Raw genomic sequence first — 23,340 nt, forward strand, 5'->3', positions numbered from 1 at the left:
CCTTTTATAGGGCTGGATATGGCAGTAGTTTGACCGACCAAACTGTTTAGTCGGGTGTTTTGACCCGACTTTGTCAGCCCAATGGGCCGAACTTAGGTGACCAAGCTGACCTATAAAAGTCTACCTGGTTGGCCCAAAATGGGAGCCCTAGGGCTGTCCATTTGACCTAAATCTAACCCTAACTAAAACCTAACTAATCCAGGCTGAACCTAGCAACCTACACAGTTCTCCAGTGGGTACCAGAGTGCAAGGACTGATCCTAAAGGCTTGGAGATGACCTATGTAGTTCATGCTTGACTTGTCCCTGGACTGGACTCACAATGGGGGCAACGGCATTAGCCTAATTTGGAACTGTTGTTGTACATAATACACTTGTGAAACTGCAAACTGAATATCAGGCCAAGTGTTGCACAAGTAAATGAGGCATCCAACAGCCTGGTTGTAAAGTGTGCACATCAACCGGTTCACCTCCACCATACATGGTAAGCTTCAACCCTGACTCCATGGGAGTGGTTGTAGGCTTGCAATCTTGCATCTTGAAACGATCCAAAAGCTTCTGCACATACTTGGATTTAAACATAATGATGCCACGTCTCTCGTGTGAAATGGATCCCCAAATAAAAATGAAGCTTGCCCAAATCTGACATGTCAAAAGTAGCTCGCAACTCAGCCTTGAAATCTGCAATTTTGCCTTCATTTGACCCTATGAGCAGCAGATCATCTACATAAAGGATGATGACTTAAATATTCCCCTCATCCCTCTTGATGTAGAGGGTACTCTCAGTTGGACTATTACTGAGACCCTTGCTGGTAAGAAAGGCATCAATCTTTGCATACCAAGCACGTGGAGCCTGTGTCAGCCCGTACAAAGCTTTATTCATTTATGTGCAATTCTAGATACCTTAAATCTAGGAGGTTGCTTAACATAAATCTCTTCCAACAGGTCTCCATTAAGAAAAGCTGTTTTTATATCCAACTGATGTAAATTCCACTCAAAATGTGCAGCCATGGCAGTAACTGATCTAATGGTAATCATCTTGGAAGTAGGAGCAAATGTTGCCCTTTTGCTAAGCATAGCCTTTGGCAACCAGCCTTGCCTTGTACCTGTCAATGGACCCATCTGGCTTTCTTTTTACTTTGAATGGTACCTATGGCATGCTTCCCCAATGGCAAATCCACAAGATTCGAGGTCTGATTTTTATCAATGGACTGCAATTCATCCTCCATTGCTTTCATCCAATGCACATTATCCTTAGCCTCTTCAAAGGAATCAGGCTCCTCTTCATCTAGAAGAGTTCCTGCAAAAGCTGAATCAACAATATGTGTCCCCTCTACATGTTTGGATGCACTGCGAGTTCTGCCAGGCAAAGGAGCATCAAGCTTACTCTCCTTGAGAGTTTGGAGCAGCCAATGTGGAACGGATTTGCTGCGTGTATTTCTGTCCTTTCCTGTCTAACAGCATCTTCCACTGCCTTTGGAGGAAGTGAGGCTGAATCGGGGCATGTGGATCAAGAGGGACTTGCTGTAAATCCTGATTTTCAGCATGCATATCAGCTCCAAAACCCAAAGCAATGGGTAATACATCTTCAAAGACATCAGTGGAGGCTGAAGTAGGTGGCATATCAAATTCAGCATGAGTATGAGCTGAATATCACATCTCTACTTACAAAGATCTTACGTGTAGCAGGATCATAGAGACGATATCCTTTGCTTTCCGCGCAGTACCCAACAAAAATACATTTGAGTGCCTTGTCTTCCAGCTTATGACGAAACTCTTTGGGCACATGGGCATGTGCAACACAACCAAAAACACGGAAATGATTCACTGAAGGCTTCTTTCCATACCAAGCTTCATATGGTGTCATAGTTTTCAAAACCTTTGTGGGAGCACGGTTCAAGACATAATTGGCACACATGAGACCTTAAAGCCAAAATTTGTGAGGCAATTTCTTGCTCGTAAGCATGCTAGATCCATTTCCATGAGAGTGCGATTTTTCCTCTTAGCTAAAGGATTTTGCTGAGGAGTAAGCCTCACTATAAGCTGATGATGAATGCCCTTTTCCAACAAATAAGCCTTAAATGCATGAGAAATGTACTCCCCCCCTCTCTCTGTGCGGAGTATATGTACCTTGAGCCATGTCTCATTTTCAACTTCATCAACAAAATGTCGAAAATGGAGAAACACATCAGATTTTACCTTGAGACCATACACCCACATGTATCTTGAATAGTCATCAATAGAGGTGACAAAATACAAGTAGGCTTTGAGCCTTCAATTCACATTGGATAGCACGTGATTAGAATTGAGAACAAAATTACAATTGAGCGAAATGACGATAATTACATGACCGTTCATGGCGTATGAAGCTGCAAGATATTCCAGGAACCAAAAGCTTTATATTGAACAAAACTCTAGACTCTAGATAGACACGCAACACATCTCTATCGGGTTTGTTGCTGCTCACAAATAAAGACATTGACGACTCAGTCTATAGACCTGCAATCTAAGCTTGCTCTACAGTAAACGACTCTCATGTGTGAGAGGATGAACAAAGAGAGACAAGAATTACCTCACTATCGTCCTTTGTAGAAGAACCGTGAACCGCCTCTAAACCATGCACTGCCCCAACTGAATTGGTCCATGCAGAGACCTAAGCCATGCAACTCACATGATCGCTCCACGTAGCTGTACCTACGCCGCCCTCCAAGTATTTACAAGAGGCACATGAGGTGATGTGGGGTATGTTGCCAATGACACACTATAAAGATCACCTTCCAACAATCCCCCTCGTGATCGAAATAGGGGACTAGAACCAAAACCAAACTACGAAGCACATTGATAAAGATCAAGAGAAAAACACTACCACCTACACAAGGCACGATAGCAATTACCACCCACATAGAGTAAGGCTTCAAAATTGGACTACCCACACAGGGCATAATGCACCAACACGATCTCAAACAGTGCAGATCAAAAAGCCTAGTCGTCCTCTATTGGAGAATTCTCTTCTATCATAAGGCCAGCAAACTCTTCAGAGGACACTGAAAGCAAATTCTTCTTTATACTTGGCACATTCAGAACATCTGAAATTCTAAAATCTGTGCCATCAGTGGATGTGAGAATGATGTCCCCCACTCCACACATTGAATAAGAAGAATTATTTGCACAATTCACCTTCTTTTTGGTAGGTGGAGGATGTAGAGATGCAAAAAAGCTCTTCTTAGAAGTGATGTGCTTAGAAGCACCATTTCAACTATTTATGATCAGCTTTCTGATGGTCAAAGGCATGATCACTATATGTTGAAAGAGGGTTTCATTTTGATGCATGGACGACTCTGTGTCACTGATCAGATGCAACTTGTAATCATTTCACTGTGAAATATAAAGAAATACCGAAAGGGGTGCCACAGTGTTTGGGGCCAATCGGGTGTACTTGTCTATGTTTGTTGAGCAGGGGCATTCTAGCCTCCATCCCTTTTTCAGTGGTTTGTTTGTGAACAAATGGATAAATGCCAAATGGTGATCATGCAATGGTTAATGGTTGTGATATATGCTTTGTGAGCTGTAAATAAGTGCTGAAGTGATTAAAGGTTTAGTTCCACTGCCCTCTGAGTGATTAGAGGCCGGTTTCACACCACTATCAAAATACCAAGTATTCAGTGTCTCATTGACATTGAGAGAGCATGCATCCTTTGAAGGATAATAACTGCAAGTTAAGAAAGCATAAGGATTATCCTCAATAGTGGCTGTAGCATCTGAACTACTCAAAATTTAAAATGCAAGACAAAAATGCTCTTCGACAAAGTTGGCTGTAACATCTCCCCCATCATGTGCGTGAGGAGGTGATCTATCTGACAGAGCCATTACCTGAATCCCTTTTCTTTTCTTTAGCTCTGCGCTTCTTGCATTCACCAATATAATGACCTAGCTTCTTGCAGTAGTGACAAATGTTCTTCTTTTTAGGCTTATCTGCATCACCCTTAGCCTTATAAGAGGGATGTCGTGAATCGGCTTTACGCTGATATGCTGGATGATTGGTATGTTGCTTTTGCTGCCCTTTTCCCTTGGGCTTAAACTTAGAAAGCATGGCATGCTCACTAGCCCGTGTTGCCATATTTCTTCGTGTCTGCTCTTTCTGCAACATAAGTCCTACCAACTCGTGAAAAGAGAGAGGATTGCTGCCCCCCCTCAAAGATAAATTCAACAAGGTGTGGAAACCAAGATAGGACTCAGGAATAGAATTCAGAGTGGTGGTAATCATCTCTGAATCCGGAACAACTTCATCAATATTCAGCAACTGCTCCCTCAAATCCTGAAGCTTTGTGAGGTGAGTATTCATGGAATCTCCCTCATCCATATGCATATGAGATAGCTCTCTCTTGAGGAAGGAAACTCTGGCATCATTTCTTGCTGCAAACATACTCTCTAATATCTCCCAAGCGGCCTTTGGGGTGTTGCATGACCGAATGTGAGGAATAATGAACCTCCTGACAAAAAGAGAAATCACTCATAGAGCTTGTGCATCCCTAGAATCCCATCTTTTCTGCTCTGTTGTGGGAGCCACTGGAGCAGCAGCTCCAATCACTTGTGCTGCATTTTGACCTCTACCCCTGCCTCCAGCTATAGGAGTGACAGGTGTAGCCATAGAATCTGGCCTTGCTTCATCTCCATTGACATAATCCCATAGATGTCTGCCAACCAAGATGTTGCGAACCATAAAACTCCACAAGGAGTAGTTGGTGCCATCCAACTTATCCTCCTGTGTGAGGACTCCAAACACCTCATTGGGGTTGTTTTGAGCCATTTTTGCCAGATAAAATAAAAAACACAGCAAACTGAACAAGTAAAATCCCTTCCTGGGGATGCAAAATGCACAACCGAAATCTGCCCACAGTGACAAATACTGTCATAGCCTATCAAAGGCTCGAAATGCACCACAATGCTCTGCAAATGCCCAAAAATCTACAAAGAAAATCTGCAAAAAGTGACAAAAGTCTGCAACTTGACTCACACTGAGTCCAAAACTGCCTCAAATGGCTTGTTCACTGCCAAATTGCTCTCCAAACACAAAAGCCCCAAATTTTTGCAAGAAATTGCAACCAAAAGGGAGCCAAATTGCCTGAAAGCCCCAAATGTTGCCAAAATTACATTTTGCCTACAAAAGCCTAAAATTTTACTGCAAAATTGCAGTGTAAAAGCAAAAGCCCCAAATTTCTTCAACACTTGCAAACTAACTGCAATGTCTGCCCACGAATACAAAATACCCCAAAATTATGTAGCAATTTCTTGCTAGAATGGCATTTGATTTCAAGTGCTCCGGCAATCCTGCAAACAGATCCTACAAGGAGACTCTGTGAACAACCACCCTACGAGAGTACCCTGCAAAAGTACCTTGCTCAAGAAACCTACAACAGTTCGTACAATATGGACTGTACGGTGCTACGGCACTTGCGCCTGCTATACGATGAAAGTACAGTTGGAAGTACGGCGTTGAACTGTACAGAATGGTACAACCACACATGCATTGTACAGTTGGAGCTCCAAGGAGAGTGTACGCACAAAATGGTACGGGAGGTGCAGAGCAGATGTATGACGAATCTGCACTCGACAGCTTGTATGGCGAACATGTACAAATGGCGCATACTTGTACGATGACCTGCAACGGTACGACGCTTGTACGATGATGCAGTGGATTTGACGTGCAGGTACGACGATGTACGATAGGCCTGTACGGAAGAAAATAGTACAGAATTCGTACAGTCGTACGGACTGTATGGACTAGCAAGCACGAGCTAGAGCAGGCTGAAGACAGGAGGCGAGCGGGCAGAAGGCAGGAGGCTGGACAAGGGGGCAGCAGAAGCACAGGCAGGGAGAACTTGCTCTGATACCAAATGTGAAATAAAGGAGAGCAAGAGTGAGAGTGAGAGTGAGCTGAACGTAAGTCTAGTGAATAGTGGACTAAAAATGAAGTCAGTACAAAAGAGAAGTGAGGGGTTTTGTCGAAGTGTCAAAACCCTATCTTATCCACTAACCGTAGTTAGGGATTAGATTGTGGTTAGGGGAAAAAACCTCAATGAGGGAAAACTGCCCCTAACCTACTTATTACAATACATTGGCCACTGCCTAGAATATGATAATAATTCTAACAGAAAGCCCATTGCTGGTCTTGTGCAAAATTAGCTGACTTATGTCGATCTTCTGGAGTAGGAGAACCAGATACTGCAAGACCAGACTCTTTCTTTTTCTTTTCAGATGCAATTCTCTTCCTGCATTCAGAAATATCATGGCCAAGTTTCTTGCAATAGTTACATCTCTTCTTCTTATTGTTATTCCCCGAAGAAGAGGCACCATGAGAGTGACCAGCATGTGAATGAGGAGGTTTACTAGCTGAAACCTTGCCTTTGCCTTTGTTTTAATGCTGGGAAGCAAAGGCTTGATCACTAGCCATAGAAGCATTGTGATTTGCATGGCTTTCTTTCTCCTAAAGTAGAAGAGCAACCAACTGGTCAAAGGAATAATGGTTGGCATTGCCACTTGCAACCAACCTCAATGTAGTAGAAAAGCCCTGATAAGAGTCAGGCAACCCATCAAGGATATTAGGAACAAGCTGAGAATCAGGCATCACCTCATTAAGATTAGCCAATTTCTCTTTTAAATCCTTCACATTGGTAAGATAGGCATTCATATGGCCACCTCTTCAAGCTTCAAGTCCTTTCATTGCTTGTGGAGATAGGCAATTCTCGCCTCATTCCACACTTGATATAAGGATGCAAGCTGATCCCATGCTTGATTAGGTCTTGTAAGACCGGATATGAGGGATAATAACTACCCTCTTAACGGAAAGAGCAATCACATGTGCTTTTGCATCACGACCATCCCACTGAATCTTCTCCTTTGTAGGAGGCAAAGTTCCTGTAGTAGTAGATGTAGCTGCTCTAGAGGTAGCATTAGACCCATCACCTGATGAGTAGCAGTACCTGTAGCACCAAAGGCAGTAGTTGTAGCACCAGAAGCTGCATTGCGTGTAGGCCTAGCCTCAAAGCCTGAAACAATGTGCCACAAATTCTTGGCAACCAATACATGCCCCATCATGTATGACCACATGCGGTAATTTGTGCCATCAAGCTTGTCATCAGCGCCAAGTATCCCAAACAAATCATCCTTATTGCTAGCCATTGTGCCAAAAATGCAAGCAAAGCACCAATCTGACAATGCAAACGAGAGGAAAGCAACCTCTCAAAATCAAGTGGCAAAATTCTGCTCAAGCTTCAAAGCTTATCACTGCAAAAGACTCTACTTTCCAAAGTGTACTTGTTGTAAAAAATCCCAAAAAGGCAACACGAGGCCTTCCAAGGCAACACGGGGCCTTTCCAAAATGTAAATGAAGCAGAAATTGGAAAGAACCAATGCAACAACGGCTTACCTAATGATGTAGCCCGAAAAGACAGCAGTGAAAAGGCTCTGAATGCGAGCAGAGGAATTCACCCTTGAAGGAGAGATGAAAATGAGAGCAAATGGCAATGAGAAATGCCAAGAGAGGGCAGGAAATGAGAATTACAGCAAGAGAAAGTGCTCCCACGAGGAGGAGAGCACTTGTAAGAGGAAAGTGATCCAATGGAGGGGTACTCGCAGCTTGAGGCAAAGGTAAGCCAAAAGAGAAGGAATGGGCTCAAGAAGAGGCCTCCGGATGGGTGCAACGATCTCCAAATGTCTTCAACAACTGGTACACAGCACGAGACAGCTCCAAAAGGCTGAAAAAAGCTTCAAATTGGCTAGCACACAAACCCCACGGTAGACCATACAGAAATAAATGCTGGTACAACAATTCTGTACAGGTAATTAATGCTACTGTTAGGTGTGCACAACAGCAAAAAAGGCCGCACACCTCCTGAAACAGCTTTGTACAAATCCGTACTACCTTAAATGTTCCCGTATAGCAATAAATGCAGGTTGTATTGCATTAAATGCACCGAATATGTTCCGTAATGCATCGTACAAGCATTAAATGTAGCCGAAAAGTGCCCGTACAGACCGTACAGAATCCATACAGCAGAGAATGGTCACACATGTGAGCGTAAACAGATCATAGATGGCTAGAAATGATTCCAAAAGTCTCTCCCTTTGCGGTGGCTACTCCAAAATGCAATCTTCTCGTGTCAGAAGAAGGTTTTTCATGATGGAAGTGCCTGGAGAGGCCTCAAACACTCATGGGTGTGTAGAAAACCAGCAAACCAGCAAGAATGAGGGCTCAAGAGGCTGCCAAACAGCTTGGAAAAGTTGTCAATGGCTGAGGGAATGGATTCTCGACCTGCTCTGATACTCTACTATGGTTGATGAAAAGTTGTTTGCTAATTTAAATGATGCATTGCAAGGTTTTGTGAGACTTTATGCTAGTTTTCATAGGGTGTGTGAGTAGCATCATGGACATGTAAATGTGAATGAGATGCATGAGAAGGTGAATCGTTGATGCACGAGTTAGATTATTCTCAGCAATTGGACGTTTACTACAAGGAAGTACATAGGATGCAAAAGGAGGTGGCACTGTTAGAAACAAGAGAGTGAGAGAGCAAGAGAGCTGAACGTAGTACTTGCAATACAAGAAGTGGGATGGGTTTTGTCTAAGTGACAAAACCTTATCCTTCAATAACCGTAGTTAGTGAACTATCTGTGGTTAGGGAAAAAAACCTCTAAATGAGGGAAAAGTGCCCCTAACCTACTTATTACATTACATTGGTCACTGCTGAATTATAATAATAATTCTAACACCCCCCTGCAGTGCCAATGTCATGTACAAGGAAATGATCAATCACCAAAAGGAGATAAGTTTAGGGCACTGCGAAATGCCTTAAACTTTTCACGTGGAAGTGCTTTGGTGAAGATGTCTGCAACATTGTCATGTGTTGACACATAGATCATACTGATCTCTCCTGCATGCAACTTCTCTCTGACATAGTGATAGTGAACCTCAATGTGCTTCGTGCGAGCATGAAACACAGGATTCTTTGCCACTGCTATAGCACTCTGACTATCAGTGAGAACCGGAGAAGGACCCTCCAATGAAAGATGAAGATCAGCAAATAAACGACGCAACCAAACACATTCAACTGTCGCTGTGAAAGTTGCCCTGTACTCAGCTAAACATGAGGAGGTAGCCACTGTAGACTGTTTCTTGCTCAACCAAGAAATGCAAGCATGTCCTAGAAAGAAACAATTCCCACTGGTGGACTGCCTAGTATCATAGTCTCTAGCCCAATTTGAGTCACTGTAAGCATGCATCTGCAAGTCACCCCCACTGGGAAACATCAAGCCAAAAGACTTTGTACCTTGCAAGTAATGGAAGATGCGTTTTACAGACTGCCAATGCATAATCTTTGGGCTGTGCATATACCTGCTCACCTGAGAAACTGAAAACTGAATATCAGGTCGTGTATTGCAGAGATAAATGAGGCATCCAAGAGCCTGACTATAGAGTGTGACATCAATTGATTCACCCGCATCATGCATTGTAAGCTTCAGCCCCGGCTCCATGGGAGTGGACATAGGCTTGCAATCATGCATGTTGAATTTGTCCAAGAGCTTTTGAACATACTTGGACTGAGACATAACAATGCCATGTTTCTTTTGAATAAACTGGATCCCCAAAAAACAACATCCCAAGTCTGATTTTTATTAATGGACTGCAACTCATCGTGCATGGCATTCATCCAATGCACATTATCTTTTGCTTCTTCAAATGTCTCAGGCTCCTCCTCATCAAGAAGAGTACCTGCATAAGTTGATTCAATTGAATGAGCTCCCTCCATGTGCCTTACTGTACTACGAGTTCTGCCAAGCAATGGAGCTTCAAGCCTACTCTCCCTGAGAGTCTGAAGCAGCCAATGCGGGACTGTTTTGGCTGCGTGTATCTCTTGAATTTCTTGTCTGACAACTTCATCCACACCCTGAGGTTGTACCAATTCAGCTGGGGGCTGAATCTGTACTTGTGGAGCTGGCGGAGGTTGCTGTAAATTCTGATTTTCAGCGGGGGAACCAAATGCTATAGGAAGCATCCATCATCTGAAGAGGCCGGAATCTGAAATTCAGCATTTGTATATGCAGAATTTTCAGAGAATATGACTTCTCTTCTGACAAAAATCTTGCCTGTAGCAGGATTGTAAAGACGATAGCCTTTGCTTTGTGAACTATATCCCACAAAAATGCATTTTAGTGCCTTATCTGACAACTTGTGTCTGAACTCCACAGGCACGTGGGCATATGCAACACAACCAAAAACTCTGAAGTGGTCCACTGAAGGCTTTCTCCCATGCCATGCCTCATAGGGAGTGATTGTCTTCAAAGCCTTTGTAGGAGCCCGATTTAAAATATAGTTTACACACATGAGGCCTTCCAGCCAAAACCTGTGAGGCAACTTCTTACTTGTGAGCATGCATCTATCCATTTCCATGGTGGTGCGATTCTTCCGCTCAGCTTTGCCATTCTGTTGAGGTGTAAGCCTCACTGTAAGCTGATGCATAATGCCTTTTGCTTTCAGAAATGTCTCAAATTCATGAGACATGTACTCCTCCCCTCAATCTGTGCGAAGTGTCTGCACCTTGAGTCCTGTCTCATTTTCAACCATAGCCACAAAGTGTTTGAAATGAATAAACACTTCTGATTTTTCCTTGAGACCATAGACCCAAGTGTAGTTGGTAAAGTCATCTATGAATGTAACAAAATAGAGATAACCCCCAAAAGCAGGTGTCCTCATGGGACTGCAGACATCACTGTGAATAAGTTGCATTTTGCTTGTAGCTTTCACTGCACCATCCTTCTTGAAGGGAAGCCTATGCATTTTGCCAATAATGCAACCTTCGCATGCATGAGGAGGAGGCGACTCCAAAGGAGGTAATGCATCAACCATATCATGCCTCTGAAGTGTCATTAAGCTGCCATAGCTCATGTGCCCATACCTAGCATGCCATAACTCTGCATTGTGCATCACAGCAGTGGGAGTGCTAATTGATAATGCAAGATGGGATCTTTTTTCATATAAATCAAGCTGAAAAAGACCTCGATACAAAGTGCCAGACAACCTCAAAGCATATTCATTTTCTTTGTCTCTGACTGCACACTTGTCATCATCAAAAAACAACCTGAAATCCTCCTCTATTTAGTGAGGACACTGAAAGCAAATTCTTCTTTATACCTAGCACATAGAGTACATCTGAAATTCTGAAATCTGTGCCATCAGTGGATGTGAGAATAATATCTCCCACTCCACATACTAAATGAGAAGAATTATTTGCACAAGTGACCTTCTTGGTGGGTGAAGAATGCAGAGTTACAAACAGATTTTTCTTGGAAGTGATGTGCTTTGAAGCACCACTATCAAAATACCAAGTATGTAGTGTCTCATCAACACTTAAAGAGCATTCATCCTTTGAAGGATCGTAACTGCAAGTCAAAAAAGCATATGGGTCATCATCATTAGTGGCTGTAGTATCTGAACTACTCAATGAAAAATCTGAAGTGCAAGTCAAAAAGGCATAGTGCTCTTCAACCAAGTTGGCTGCAACATCTCCTCCATCATGGCAATGTGGACCTAATGCATCTGATACAGCCATATCAGAATCCCTTTTCTTTTCTTTGGCTATGCGCTTCTTGCACTCCCCAATATAATGACCTGGCTTCTAATAATGACAGATGCCCTTCTTTTTCTGCTTGTTTGTATCACCCTGTGCCTTATAAGAAGGCTGTCCAGAATCAGCTTTATGCTGATGTGTGGGCTGATGGGCATGTGGCTTATGCTGCCCTTTACCCTTGGGCTTGAACTTAGAGAGCATAGCATGCTCGCCAGCCCGGGTTGCCATATTCTTGTGTGTTTGTTCCTCCTGCAACAGAAGTTCTACCAACTCGTGAAAGGAGAGAGGATTGCTGCCCCCCCTCAATGACAAATTCAGCGAGGTGTGGAATCCAAGATAGGACTCAGGAAGAGAGTTCAGAGTGGTGGAGATCATCTCTGAATCCGGAATGACTCCATCAATGTTCAGCAATTGTTCCCTGAGATCTTGAAGCTTCGTGAGGTGAGAATTCATGGAATCTCCCTCCTCCATATGTGTATGGGAAAGTTCTCGCTTCAGAAAGGAAACTCTGGCATCGTTTCTTGCTGCAAACATACTCTCCAGTATTACCCAAGCTACCATAGATGTCTTGCATGACCGAATATGAGGTATAATGAACCTCTTGACAGAAAGAGAAATTACTGAAAGAGCTTGTGCATCTCTAGAGTCCCATCTTTTCTGCTCTGCTGTGGGAGCTCTTGGAGCGGCTGCTCCAATCACCTGTGCTGTATTTGTACCTCTACCCCTGCCTCCAGCTGTAGGAGTGATAGGTATAGGCGTTGTATCTGGTCTTTCTTCATCTCCCTTAGATTGTTCCCTGAGATCTTGAAGCTTCGTGAGGTGAGAATTCATGGAATCTCCCTCCTCCATATGTGTATGGGAAAGTTCTCGCTTCAGAAAGGAAACTCTGGCATCGTTTCTTGCTACAAACATACTCTCCAGTATTACCCAAGCTACCATAGATGTCTTGCATGACCGAATATGAGGTATAATGAACCTCTTGACAGAAAGTGAAATTACTGAAAGAGCTTGTGCATCTCTAGAGTCCCATCTTTTCTGCTCTGCTGTGGGAGCTCTTGGAGCGGCTGCTCCAATCACCTGTGCTGTATTTGTACCTCTACCCCTGCCTCCAGCTGTAGGAGTGATAGGTATAGGCGTTGTATCTGGTCTTCCTTCATCTCCATTGACATAATCCCAAAGATTTCTGCCAACTAAGATATTTCGAACCATGAAACTCCACAAGGAGTAGTTGGTGCCATCCAACTTATCCTCCTATGTGAGAACCCCGAACACCTCATTTGAGTTGTTCTGTGCCATTTTTGCCAGATAAACTCAGAAATACAGCAAACTGAACAAGTAAAATCCCTTCCTGGGATGTAAGATGCACAAGTAAAATCTGCAAAGAAAAATATGCCCACAGTGACAAATACTGTCACAGCCTCTCAAAGGCTCAAAATGCACCACAATGCTCTGCTTAATGCCCAAAAATCTGCAAATAGAATCTGCAAAAGGTGGCAAAAGTCTGCAATTTGACTCGTACTGAGTCCAAAACTGTGTGCAGACTTCCAAAATGCTCTTTTACCTGCAAAATTGCAACTTAAATTCAAAAGCCCCAATTTCTTGTGGGAGATTGCATACAAAAGAGGGCAAATGGTCTGAAAGCCCCAAATGTTGCACAAATTGCACTCTGCCTGCAAAAGCCCCAAATTTCACTGCAAAATTGCAATGTAATTGCAAAAACCCCAATTTCTTGGACAACCTGCAACCCAACTGCAATGTCTGCCCACAAATACGGAATGCCCCAAATTTTTGCAAGATCTAAGCCAAACAATGGCTATCTGCAAACAATGCCTGCCTAAAAATCTTCTTAGCCAAACAATCGCTCCCTGAAAAAGGTACCAGCAAAGAATCACCTACAAGAGGACATCAATGCATGTGAAGGTTGAATGGGACAGTTGCACCGAGCTGTAGATCTGGCCGTACAGCTGTACGACGGCTATACGGTATCTTGTACGACGTCTTGCTTGGTACGGCCAAGTACGGAGCGCACATGTGAGGTAGTACAAACTCCTTCCTTTGTATAGTCTATAACCTTTGCATATGTTGGGAAACCATGCTCAAGAATGTCAGTAATATTAATCTTTAAGGACTGCCCGATCTATTAAGGGTGAATGGCACTTTTTTCCTTTATAAGCTTTTTCCCCCCTAACCACAATTAGTGGTACAGTCAGTTTTGAATTACCCTAACCATAGTAGTGGTTAAGTTAGTGGTATAGTCAATTTTGACTCACCCTAGGTTTTAGGGTTTTGTCATGTTGACAGCCCTCTTGTATTTTCTTCACGTTTTTTAGCTCTCGAATCTCCACCTCCACAAACTCTCAATTTGGTATCAAAGCAGGCTGCCCCTAGCTCTCACGCACTTCCCCTCAGCTCACGTACCCTTGGGGAACATTTTTGTCGTGAAGAGTTCGATTTTCATTATGATAAACTTCAGCCTCCATCTCATTTTTGGAGGCAGGCTGCTTCTAGGAGCTGTGCAGGGTGAGGCGACTGCATATTCAGGCATTTCCAGCATGTGCAACCAGTTTACAGATGAAATCGACCTGTTTTCTGGGTTTTGTGCTCTCTGATTGGAGGAGCATTCGGTTCAAGGCCACAAATCAATGTTTGAAGCTGTTTTGGAGCTGTCCAAGTGGATTTAGCCTTCATTCCACCTGTTTTTTGCAGCATTTCCTCTCAACACTCTACTGCTACAGGTAGGACCAACTTTGAAGGCAGGTTGTAGAGACACAAACGATGGGCGGACGCGATTCAAGTTTGAGAAAGCATGGTGTAAATTGTGTGCGCATGTGAGGGTGTGCAAGTGTGGGGCATGCGAGACATGTACACGCATGCTCATGCGTGCGTGCGGGTGTGCATGTGTGTGCACGTGGGTGTGTTATTTGTGTGTGTTCCTGAAGCATTTTGGTTCTTTCATTGAGTTTTACGGGGTAAGAGGTCTAACACTTAGTACCCCCCCTTTTGGAATGCAGTTTGATTCGCAAGATGATCTATGGCAACTTCCCTTGTGTGAACAATGGATTGTAAGTTTACCATTTTATTGAGTTTGCAGCTCATTTTATCTTCGCTGTCTATCTGTGTGTGTGTGTGTGTGTGCGCGTGCGCGCGCGCTCACACACACACACACAAAAGGTTATAGAGTTATGGGACTGTCAATACTAGCCTTTACAGTGTGTGTTTATAGTGTTTTTCCTTTATTATGAGTAGGTGTCGAGGCTTCACAATGTGATAGACGATGTAACACGCAGTTATGAGAAATTTTATTTTGGAGAGGCTGGGCGTGCCATCTATGACTTCTTTTGGAGTGATTTTGCTGATTGGTAAGGATTCTAGCATCGAGTTCGGCTTAAAGTGAATAAATAGTTGTTCAAATGCTGTTATCTCCATCATGCTTGTCTTTATGCTTTCATCTCTAGATAGCATGCTTTTCTAGCATTAATTAAAATAGAAGGTTCCAGATAAAAGATCACAGGTCTTCAATATTTTGAGATTTTGTAGTGTCCTTCGTATTTAGGTACATTGAAGCCAGTAAGACGCGCCTTTACAAGCATCAAGACGCTCCTACTGCTGCTTTAGCACAGTCGGTGCTCTTGTACGTGTTTGATAATGTCATGAGATTGCTACATCCTTTTATGCCCTTTGTTACTGAAGAACTTTGGCAGGTGACATTACCGAGTCACGACTTTGAGGGCTGATATGCACATTAAGATTTTGGTCTCGGGATTTGCATGATTCTTGATATCAATATAGGAAAGATCAATACATGCTTAATTCATTTCATTAAATTTGCGAACATGTGATATTCATCTGCCAGTGACTTCAAAAAAACTGACAATAATGTGTTCTTATCAGGGAATTTACAATAATAAAGGGGCTCTTGTTGTAGCACCGTGGCCCAACTGTGATCTTCCCAAAAATCCTGAGGCTCTGCAACAGTTTGAAACCATGCAAACTTTGGTATCGTTTACAGCCAATGCATTCCTTTAACTCTTTCATTTTGTTTGGCTTCTTCTCATTTTGATTTTCAAACACATCATATCTAGGATCTTTCAATGTCTTACAGATACGTGCTATACGAAATGCAAGAGCCGAGTACTCGGTTGAGCCTGGAAAACGGATATCAGCCATATTGGTTGCAAGTGACAGATTGCAGAGTTATTTACATGTAAGTGGCACTGCTCTGAAATCTAATAGAAGAAGCACCCTTGTGCACACGAAGGTTAAGGAAAAAGCAAAATGACTGCACTTGCTTTACATGTGCAAGCATGAAATAAAAAAGAATGCGTTGTATTTGGGTATGGAGTTGAAGCTGTTAGTTTTTCTATGCAATTTATATGAAGTTGGTAAATTAAGGAGAACTTCAGATCAGGTCTGATCATAGTTTTGAAAGAGTTGAAAAGATGAAATAGATCCCTTGATTCCGATTCCTGAGAAGGTTCTCTTCTCATTGCCACTTCTTCCTTCTCAACAGTAATATCATTCAAACAACAAACCGGACTGATTATGTCTTCTTTCTAGGTGTTGTTTCCATTTTTATGGCTTGGCACCTCTTTATGGGTATTTACCATGGCCACATATTAGTAATTCAATTAATCAAAGTTTAGTCTTTTTTCTTTTTAAATTGCCATGACCCCTTTACCATGCAATTAATGATTTTTTATTTTTATTTTGCAAGAAAAGTACTTCATTAAGTATGAATAAAAACCGGAGAGCAAGCTCAAGTGCGGGAGTACATTATGTCAAGCATGAGAAAAAACAGCTTAGAATGAGCAAACAAAAATCCCAAGTGGCGGCTGAAAATGCCACCTCATCCTTGAAGGAGAGTCGGAGAAGAAAGGACAATCCTTCCAAACTCTGAGAAAAGCAACCCTCCTAGCAGTAGCAGTCCTGGAGGTTCCCTGTATGTTCACCCAAATGGCCATCAAAGTGTGTATAGTATGTGCCCAGATACTGGCCATAGTCTGAGAATGGTGAACCTGGGAGTCCTCCAAAGCCTCTGTACATCTGGCTCTCCAAATATGCCATGCAATGATACTAGCCAGAATATCCCAAGATGTGTCTACAGAAGTGTGGGGAGCTCTGAATGGAGTAGACGGAACATCTCGGAGGGAGCATGACTCCTCAAGATGTCATCGAATAAAGAAAGTTGTGTCCGTGTCATGTCCCTAGAAAAAAGCCTGTGGACCAGTGAGTGACAACCAAGCAACAAATCCCCAAGTCATGAAGAAGGATGCTCTATGAAAAGTGCAAAGTATCCTAGCAACACCCTTTCAAACCATCCTCGTCTGAGTGCACTCCCAAAGGCAGTGCTGCACTGACTTGACTGCTGAGTGGCATCGAGGACAAGTAGGGTCAGCCGTGAACCTGGATCTCCACAGGTTCATTGCAATCCCTCCATGAATAGTAAGCCAGAGGAATAACGTTACTTTCGTATTCCTGAGGGATTTCAAAAGTTTCTTCCAAAACTTTTTCTGCATCTCTACAGAAATCTGACAAGTATCCCAATGAGGAGCTCTAGAGGGCCTCTAGCCTCTACAACTAAGCTGGAATCTCCTAGCATTTTTGATTGTGTAACGAAAGAAGGGGATGCTCTTCTCTTGGTGCCCTACAACTATCCACTTTGATTCCCCTGGATCCCACTGCAAGGATCTAATAGTAGATGTGTCATTGCCATTGCAGCTCATCACCATTGGCAAGTGCACCCGCTTGACATCAAGACTGCCTTTCTACATGGGGATCTGCAGGAAGAAGTTTATGTGACACAACCTCTTGGCTTTGAGGTTGTTGGTTCTGAAAACAAGGTATGCTGGCTTAGAAGAGCCCTTTATGGTTTGAAGCAGGCACCCAGGGCATGGTATGCCAAAATTCATGCACACTCACTATCCCTTGGTTTTCAGAATAGCCCCACAGAGCCCACTCTTTATGTCCGTGGGAGTGGATCTGATTTTTTAGTGCTGATTTTATATGTGGATGATATGCTAATCACGGGCCCAGATACTCCAAATATTGCAGCTTTCAAGGCTGATTTGCAGCAAGCTTTTGAAATGTCAGACATGGGACAGCTACACTATTATTTGGGCATTCAGTTTGCTCATGTTGAGGGGGGTATCATGATGTCACAGTTCCAAGTATATTGGACAGCTCCTTGATCGTTTTCAGTTTGAGGATTGCAAGCCAATCTCTACTCCAATGGACCCTGGCTTCAAATTTTCAGCTCATGATGGGAGCCCACCATGTGATATCACTCTTTACCAGCAGGCTGTTGGATGTCTCATTTACTTCTGCCACACTAGACCTGACTTACAGTGTGCAGCATCCGGCACCTAGATATGTGACCATGCTCTCTCCACACCGTTTCAAAATAACCTTGGCTTACTGGTCCTTGTTTTGACAACCAATTTGCTACATAACTCCCAAAGCACAACCCAATTTAACTTGGTTACGTTGCCAACCTTGTTAGAAATCCTGATCTGATACCAAATGTCAAACCTTCAAGCTCTTCTGTGTTCTTGACGAGCCCAACGATCATGTGTGTGTCTTTTGTCAACAATTAGGAGAAACGTCCTAGGTTGATTGCAACGTGCTCCAAATATTAGTTCTTAACGTCTATTTGATCTATCGATTGAATCTGCAGTACTCTCGTCAAGGGCTATCACTTGTGTCGGTGATAGCCCTTGATGAACAATAATCTCTTTGCATACATCACCCGTGTCTTGCACTCGAGAGCCTTCCTTTTCCCAATAGGGTAACCTCATTCTTCTCCAAGGGGTCTCTATAAATGCTATACGTATTAACTGCCCTAGGCAATTAATTACCTACAGCCAAAGAAATCCTTGCATAAGGAACTCAAAAACTGTATGCCATGGTTTCACACCTAAAACTAAACTTATGGGATCTCTAAGGACTCTTGTCAATGGATCCTTCCGAGGTCATGTCAAATTCAAATTGGAAGAACGTTAATGCATCTAGTCCCACCTTATTGGCTGCCCTAGAGTGTGTGGAATGTGTGGGAGCATAATCCATGTGACACATGAATAGGAAACCTAAATGTGATGGTGCCATGTGGTACCTATCCCTCCCCTCCATGAGGGTTGTTCGAGGGGATGTGCCACATCATGTGGCCATTGCGAACAATATATTGGCATGGTGCATACCTCCCTAGGCCCTACTAAGGTTGAACATACCAAGCTTGAAATATTTCAGAATCCTAGCCATCCATCTACCCCAAGACTGAACCAATGGACTAAGTTGATAGCTCATCACTTATTTTTCCAGCAGAGCATACATGCCGTAATTGATCTTTTGCTAGAAAAGGATTGCTATCAGAAAGAATTTGGAATCTGTGGACCCATTGCATGAAGTGTATTACTGGTGAAACAGATGAGAGCCTTGCGACTAGGAAACCTGTGGAGTTGTACCGCTCAGCAATTGGAAAGCTGGGACACGAATTCAAGAGGTGCTTTAATGATTTGTAGATATGCAAGAAAATGATCAAACACAGATACAAGGACATGCAAAGTAATGGAGGTTGAAGGATTTCTGAATGCAGACGAGGTTCAAGGTGAGGAGATGGTAGAAAGAAGATGAAGGTATAGTTCTGTTGCTGACAATGGGAAAGATGATATCCATGGTTGGAATGATGATCACGCTCATAAAGATCTTGTCTGAAAAATCTTGGAGGCTGTTTATACACAAAAGAATACGTGCCATTTTGGTTCTTCTAGTGATAATGTATTTGTGAGCGCTGTCTGCACAGTACAGAGATGTAGTCTTTTCATTGTTTGGTAAGTCTGAGAGCAATGATTGACGTACAATGTCTTTTTGTTCCTTTGATGGTATGTCTGTTGTAAGTGCAATAGCGGATATGCAATTTATTTTCGTGTACTGCTGCTTTATTGCAGCCTGGGATATAGTCTTGTTTTATGGCAGTGAATTGGGATTTGGTTCCCTGGCAGTCCGGTAGTGCAAGAGCAGCACAGTTTAACTCCCATGCATATGAACACTAGTATTACTTTCAATATGCTGTAAAGTTTAGATGATTGATCCATCTTAGATGGAATTGGATTGTAGGGCGTCTAAATCGTGGTCATATACGTCCTTATATAGAGTCAGATTATTGGTTCCAACTTCCACGAGGAGAGGCATGGTGAGGTTGCATTGTTCAGGGTATAATCCCAATCTTATTTTCATGCTCAAATTTTATTTATTTAATGTGAGGATTTCTTAGAATTCAATTCTTAGTTCAGTGGTTGTACACATCTAGCTTTGATTGGATATGTGCTAAAATGCTGCAGAAAGAGAGAGCTGTTTTGGTTGCATTGTCTAAGCTGGATTCAGGGAGCTTGCAAATAACTGATACAATTCCTGGTATGCTTTCTGACTCGTTCTCTCGAAAAGCTTCATATTAGAAAGGTTGCTATATGCAGACTTAGGGACATGATTCTAAAGAAAAATTGCATGCTGAAGCTAACTTCAGGCACTAATGATCTTACTTATAATCGATTGCACTCCGTCGGATTGTTGCTTCAGCCGATGCAAACAAGGCAATTCAACTGGTGGTATCTGAAGATCTGGAGGCATACCTCCCCCTGGCAGAGCTTGTGGATATTGAAAGTGAGGTGCAAAGGCTCTCAAAACAAGCCTCAAAACTGCAGTCAGAGTATGAAGGGCTGTCTAAGCGACTCTCCTCAGCTAATGTGAGACTCTCACTTTTCTCTAGGCTTCTCTTACGTTGTACAGCTTTTGTAAGTTGTTGCTTGTGATAGTATTTTTGTTGTATAATTTAGTTGAACCAAATTTTGTATTACGAGCTTTCCTTGTAATTTTGGGTTTTCAGTTTGTGGAGAAGGCTCCGGCTTCCGTAGTGCAAGGTGTACAAGAAAAGGCAAGTGAAGTGGAGGAGAAGCTTTCGATTATTAAGAAGAGACTAGCTGTTTTGGAATCTATGGCAGTGAGTCCTGCAAGGTGATGATGCACATTACTGACATTCCTGGAGATCGCCAAATGAAATCATCCCAACAGCTGTCCCAAATATTGTAGAACGGGCACTTCTGTCGGATGAATGGGGTCCTCCATTTTTAAGTGCAGGGCTGCCTCATCAAGTAAAGGTTAAGATTCAATTGGAAAGTCGAATGCTTGGCACTGCCTGCACAGAGTGCTCCCCCAAGTGGACAGGTACATGTCACTATTTGTCTCCTTTGAACAGGGTGAAAGATTGGTCGTCATTGCACATTGGAGAGACAATGGACATATCTTTGCAATTTCGTTATTCAATGCATGGTCTTCTGAGGTATCTTCTTATTATTTGAGAGAGTGGTCAATATTTTTCCACTAGATAGATACCTTAAGAGTACCTTTTAAAAACGGATTTCAGTTAGATTGACATTTCAAAGCTCACAGTTTAGTTCTGTAAGAAAGATCTGTAAGAAAGATCCATTTTCATGTTTTCCAAGCCTTTCTTGAAGGTTGTTTTTGCACATTTATGAGTTTACGGAGTCTTTATTGTTCCCAGAATCTATCAGTTTGAAACTTTGGTTTGTGAAACGAAGCTTCTTCCATAGCCTAAATCTTGTAGTGCTACACAGTAAACAAGACCTGCACACATGCATTCGGGTTTTCCAAGCATTCCATGTCTAACTCAGTTTCTAGGCTTTAATTGCAAATAAAATGGTATTTCAGGTGTTGCAGCTTGGGACACTGCAGCTCATCAAGGTCTTTATAATGTAACATTGGAAGACTTAAGTATAGTGACCAGTTCAAAGGTGCTAATTTTATTCATAGGGTATTCATTGCTGCAGTGTCCATTGTTGCACAACAGAAGTATGATGTCAATGAATGACAGTATTCAACTGAATGACAGCACGATTAGTATTGACAGAAGTACATTCAGATATGGTCTTTCAACTCGAAATATCCTGTCAATGGATGACACCTAAATGGCAATGGAATACATTAGAGTCTTTTGAATGTAGTTGTATTTCGGATCTCTATTCTATTGTAATTCATTGTGTGAGGCCATGGCCTTTGGATCCTTGAATGAATGTGGCAGTAAGTAATATGAATACTTAATGAATGCTATTATGGCATTAATGGATCGTGAATGAATTATAATTAAAATGAGAGTTCTTGTCATCTGTTGAAAGGCCATTCAGTTTCTGTGATCAATTGAAAGACCTTTTTTGACTGATGCCAAGTCATTTCAAATATAATCTTTCAATGAATGTCATTCACGAGTCTTTTCATGCATGATAATATCTGACATTGTAAGGGGCAATTTGAACCGAATCGCCCTTTCAATATGACAAGCATTTTTTCTGTTGGACAGGTCATTCATTAAAGGCCATTCCTTGAATGGATATTTAAGCTCGACTTTCAATGAATAATGCTAGAATCTGAAGCAGTGTTTGTTCAATCACCCTTATCCAGATCTCACTTAAATCTTATGTATTTATTACTGATTTGGAATGGAATTCAATATTCTTTTCTTTGATGACTCTTTTGTGGTTATTTGACATAATTTATGATTGTATGAATGCTATATAGTGTAGTCACATTCAAATTGGTCTTTTAGTGAATGATATAATCATCTTTCAAATGCAGTTCAATTGCCATTCCATTTTTAAAGAAGTAAATGTAAAAGACACCTTTTGGAATGTTACCTTCAAGTGAATGACTAAAGCTTTTTGTTTGAATGGCACAACAAATATATTTGCAAGTTCAATGAGTAATGTTGTACTTCTAAATTCAAACAGACTTTCTGGCGGATGATACCTGCATTTGTAAAAAGCTCTCATCTAAATTCAATGACATTACTAAATTAAAATTGGCCTCCCAATAAACGACCTTACCTTTTTTGGATGTACCTTTTACTAAATGGCAGTCATTACCTATTGATGTTCTGATTCAAAAAATGTTTGGCATTTATAAAAGGCCATTGAAATCAGCCTTTTGTCAAAGTACTTGTCAGTCTTTTGCATTAGTGTTTTCAATGAAACAAATTAAAAAACTATTTAATATCATTGTGCATTCATACTTCTGTGAGTTGAAGAGTATATGCAAAGAATGCTAGCATGCTTTTATTGAAAGGTCAATTTCAATTGCATTTTTTAAAAAAACTGCTACTTGCTTTTGATCTTTAGGTGAGTTAACCAAGTGTCATTGAAGATGAGAACTGTCTATGATCACCTCCACAATTCCTTCTTTGATTGTTGCTTAATGTGGGGAGGCAAGAGGCTCAGAAGCCTCAACATCAAAGGCATGGGGTTCCTCTTTCGCCAACAACAAATGGAGTGTTACATATTTCACAAAATTAGGCCACTTTCATCTTCAAGTCATGCAAATTGGATGGTTGCGACGAGGTAGAATGTTTGAACAACCACTCTTTTATCAGTGTTTGATCAGCCTTACTTTTAAAAAAATTGGGGTCCCATATGTGCCCTTCTCCTTCCATGGGGTGAGCATGGTAGAGGAGTTTATGTTGTACTTCTTGGTTGCTGCATATAGATAAGGTGCGTGCCTCGATGCCTATATAGCCAAGTGCATATCCTCTACTATCTATGTACATGACTTTCGCAAGGTTGTCTTCCCCTTTCTAGTTGTGCTTTACGCAAGGTTTCTTGTGCACGCACACGCTTACTGTGAGGTCACATAGGAAGTGAATGATATTTCAGTAGAGGGTAT

General features: G+C 42.1%; 1 protein-coding gene across 3 annotated transcripts in view; it reads left to right on the plus strand.

Annotated features, from left to right (window-relative positions):
• The window catches only part of EMB2247 (protein EMBRYO DEFECTIVE 2247), a 122,694-nt gene extending 100,991 nt beyond the window's left edge, over positions 1–21,703 (plus strand). The window contains exons 20-28 of one of the 3 annotated variants that reach the window (XR_015542605.1): positions 14,634–14,684; positions 14,869–14,981; positions 15,176–15,323; positions 15,514–15,618; positions 15,725–15,826; positions 19,956–20,028; positions 20,191–20,357; positions 20,498–20,950; positions 21,340–21,703. Coding sequence is in view for 1 of the 3 variants with exons in the window: in XM_087389562.1 (XP_087245688.1) it covers positions 14,634–14,684; positions 14,869–14,981; positions 15,176–15,323; positions 15,514–15,618; positions 15,725–15,826; positions 19,956–20,028; positions 20,191–20,357; positions 20,498–20,629 (891 nt within the window). In the remaining 2 variants the exon portion in view is untranslated. Of the gene's footprint in view, positions 1–14,633; positions 14,685–14,868; positions 14,982–15,175; positions 15,324–15,513; positions 15,619–15,724; positions 15,827–19,955; positions 20,029–20,190; positions 20,358–20,497 lie in introns of all 3 variants that reach the window. The other 2 variants (XR_015542606.1, XM_087389562.1) reach the window with 2 other exon arrangements.
• The last annotated feature ends 1,637 nt before the right edge of the window (positions 21,704–23,340 follow it).

This window comes from Dipteris shenzhenensis, chromosome 18, assembly GCF_047967505.1.
Source record: "Dipteris shenzhenensis isolate YYH24624 ecotype China chromosome 18, Dip_SZ_1.0, whole genome shotgun sequence".
NCBI lineage: Eukaryota > Viridiplantae > Streptophyta > Polypodiopsida > Gleicheniales > Dipteridaceae > Dipteris > Dipteris shenzhenensis.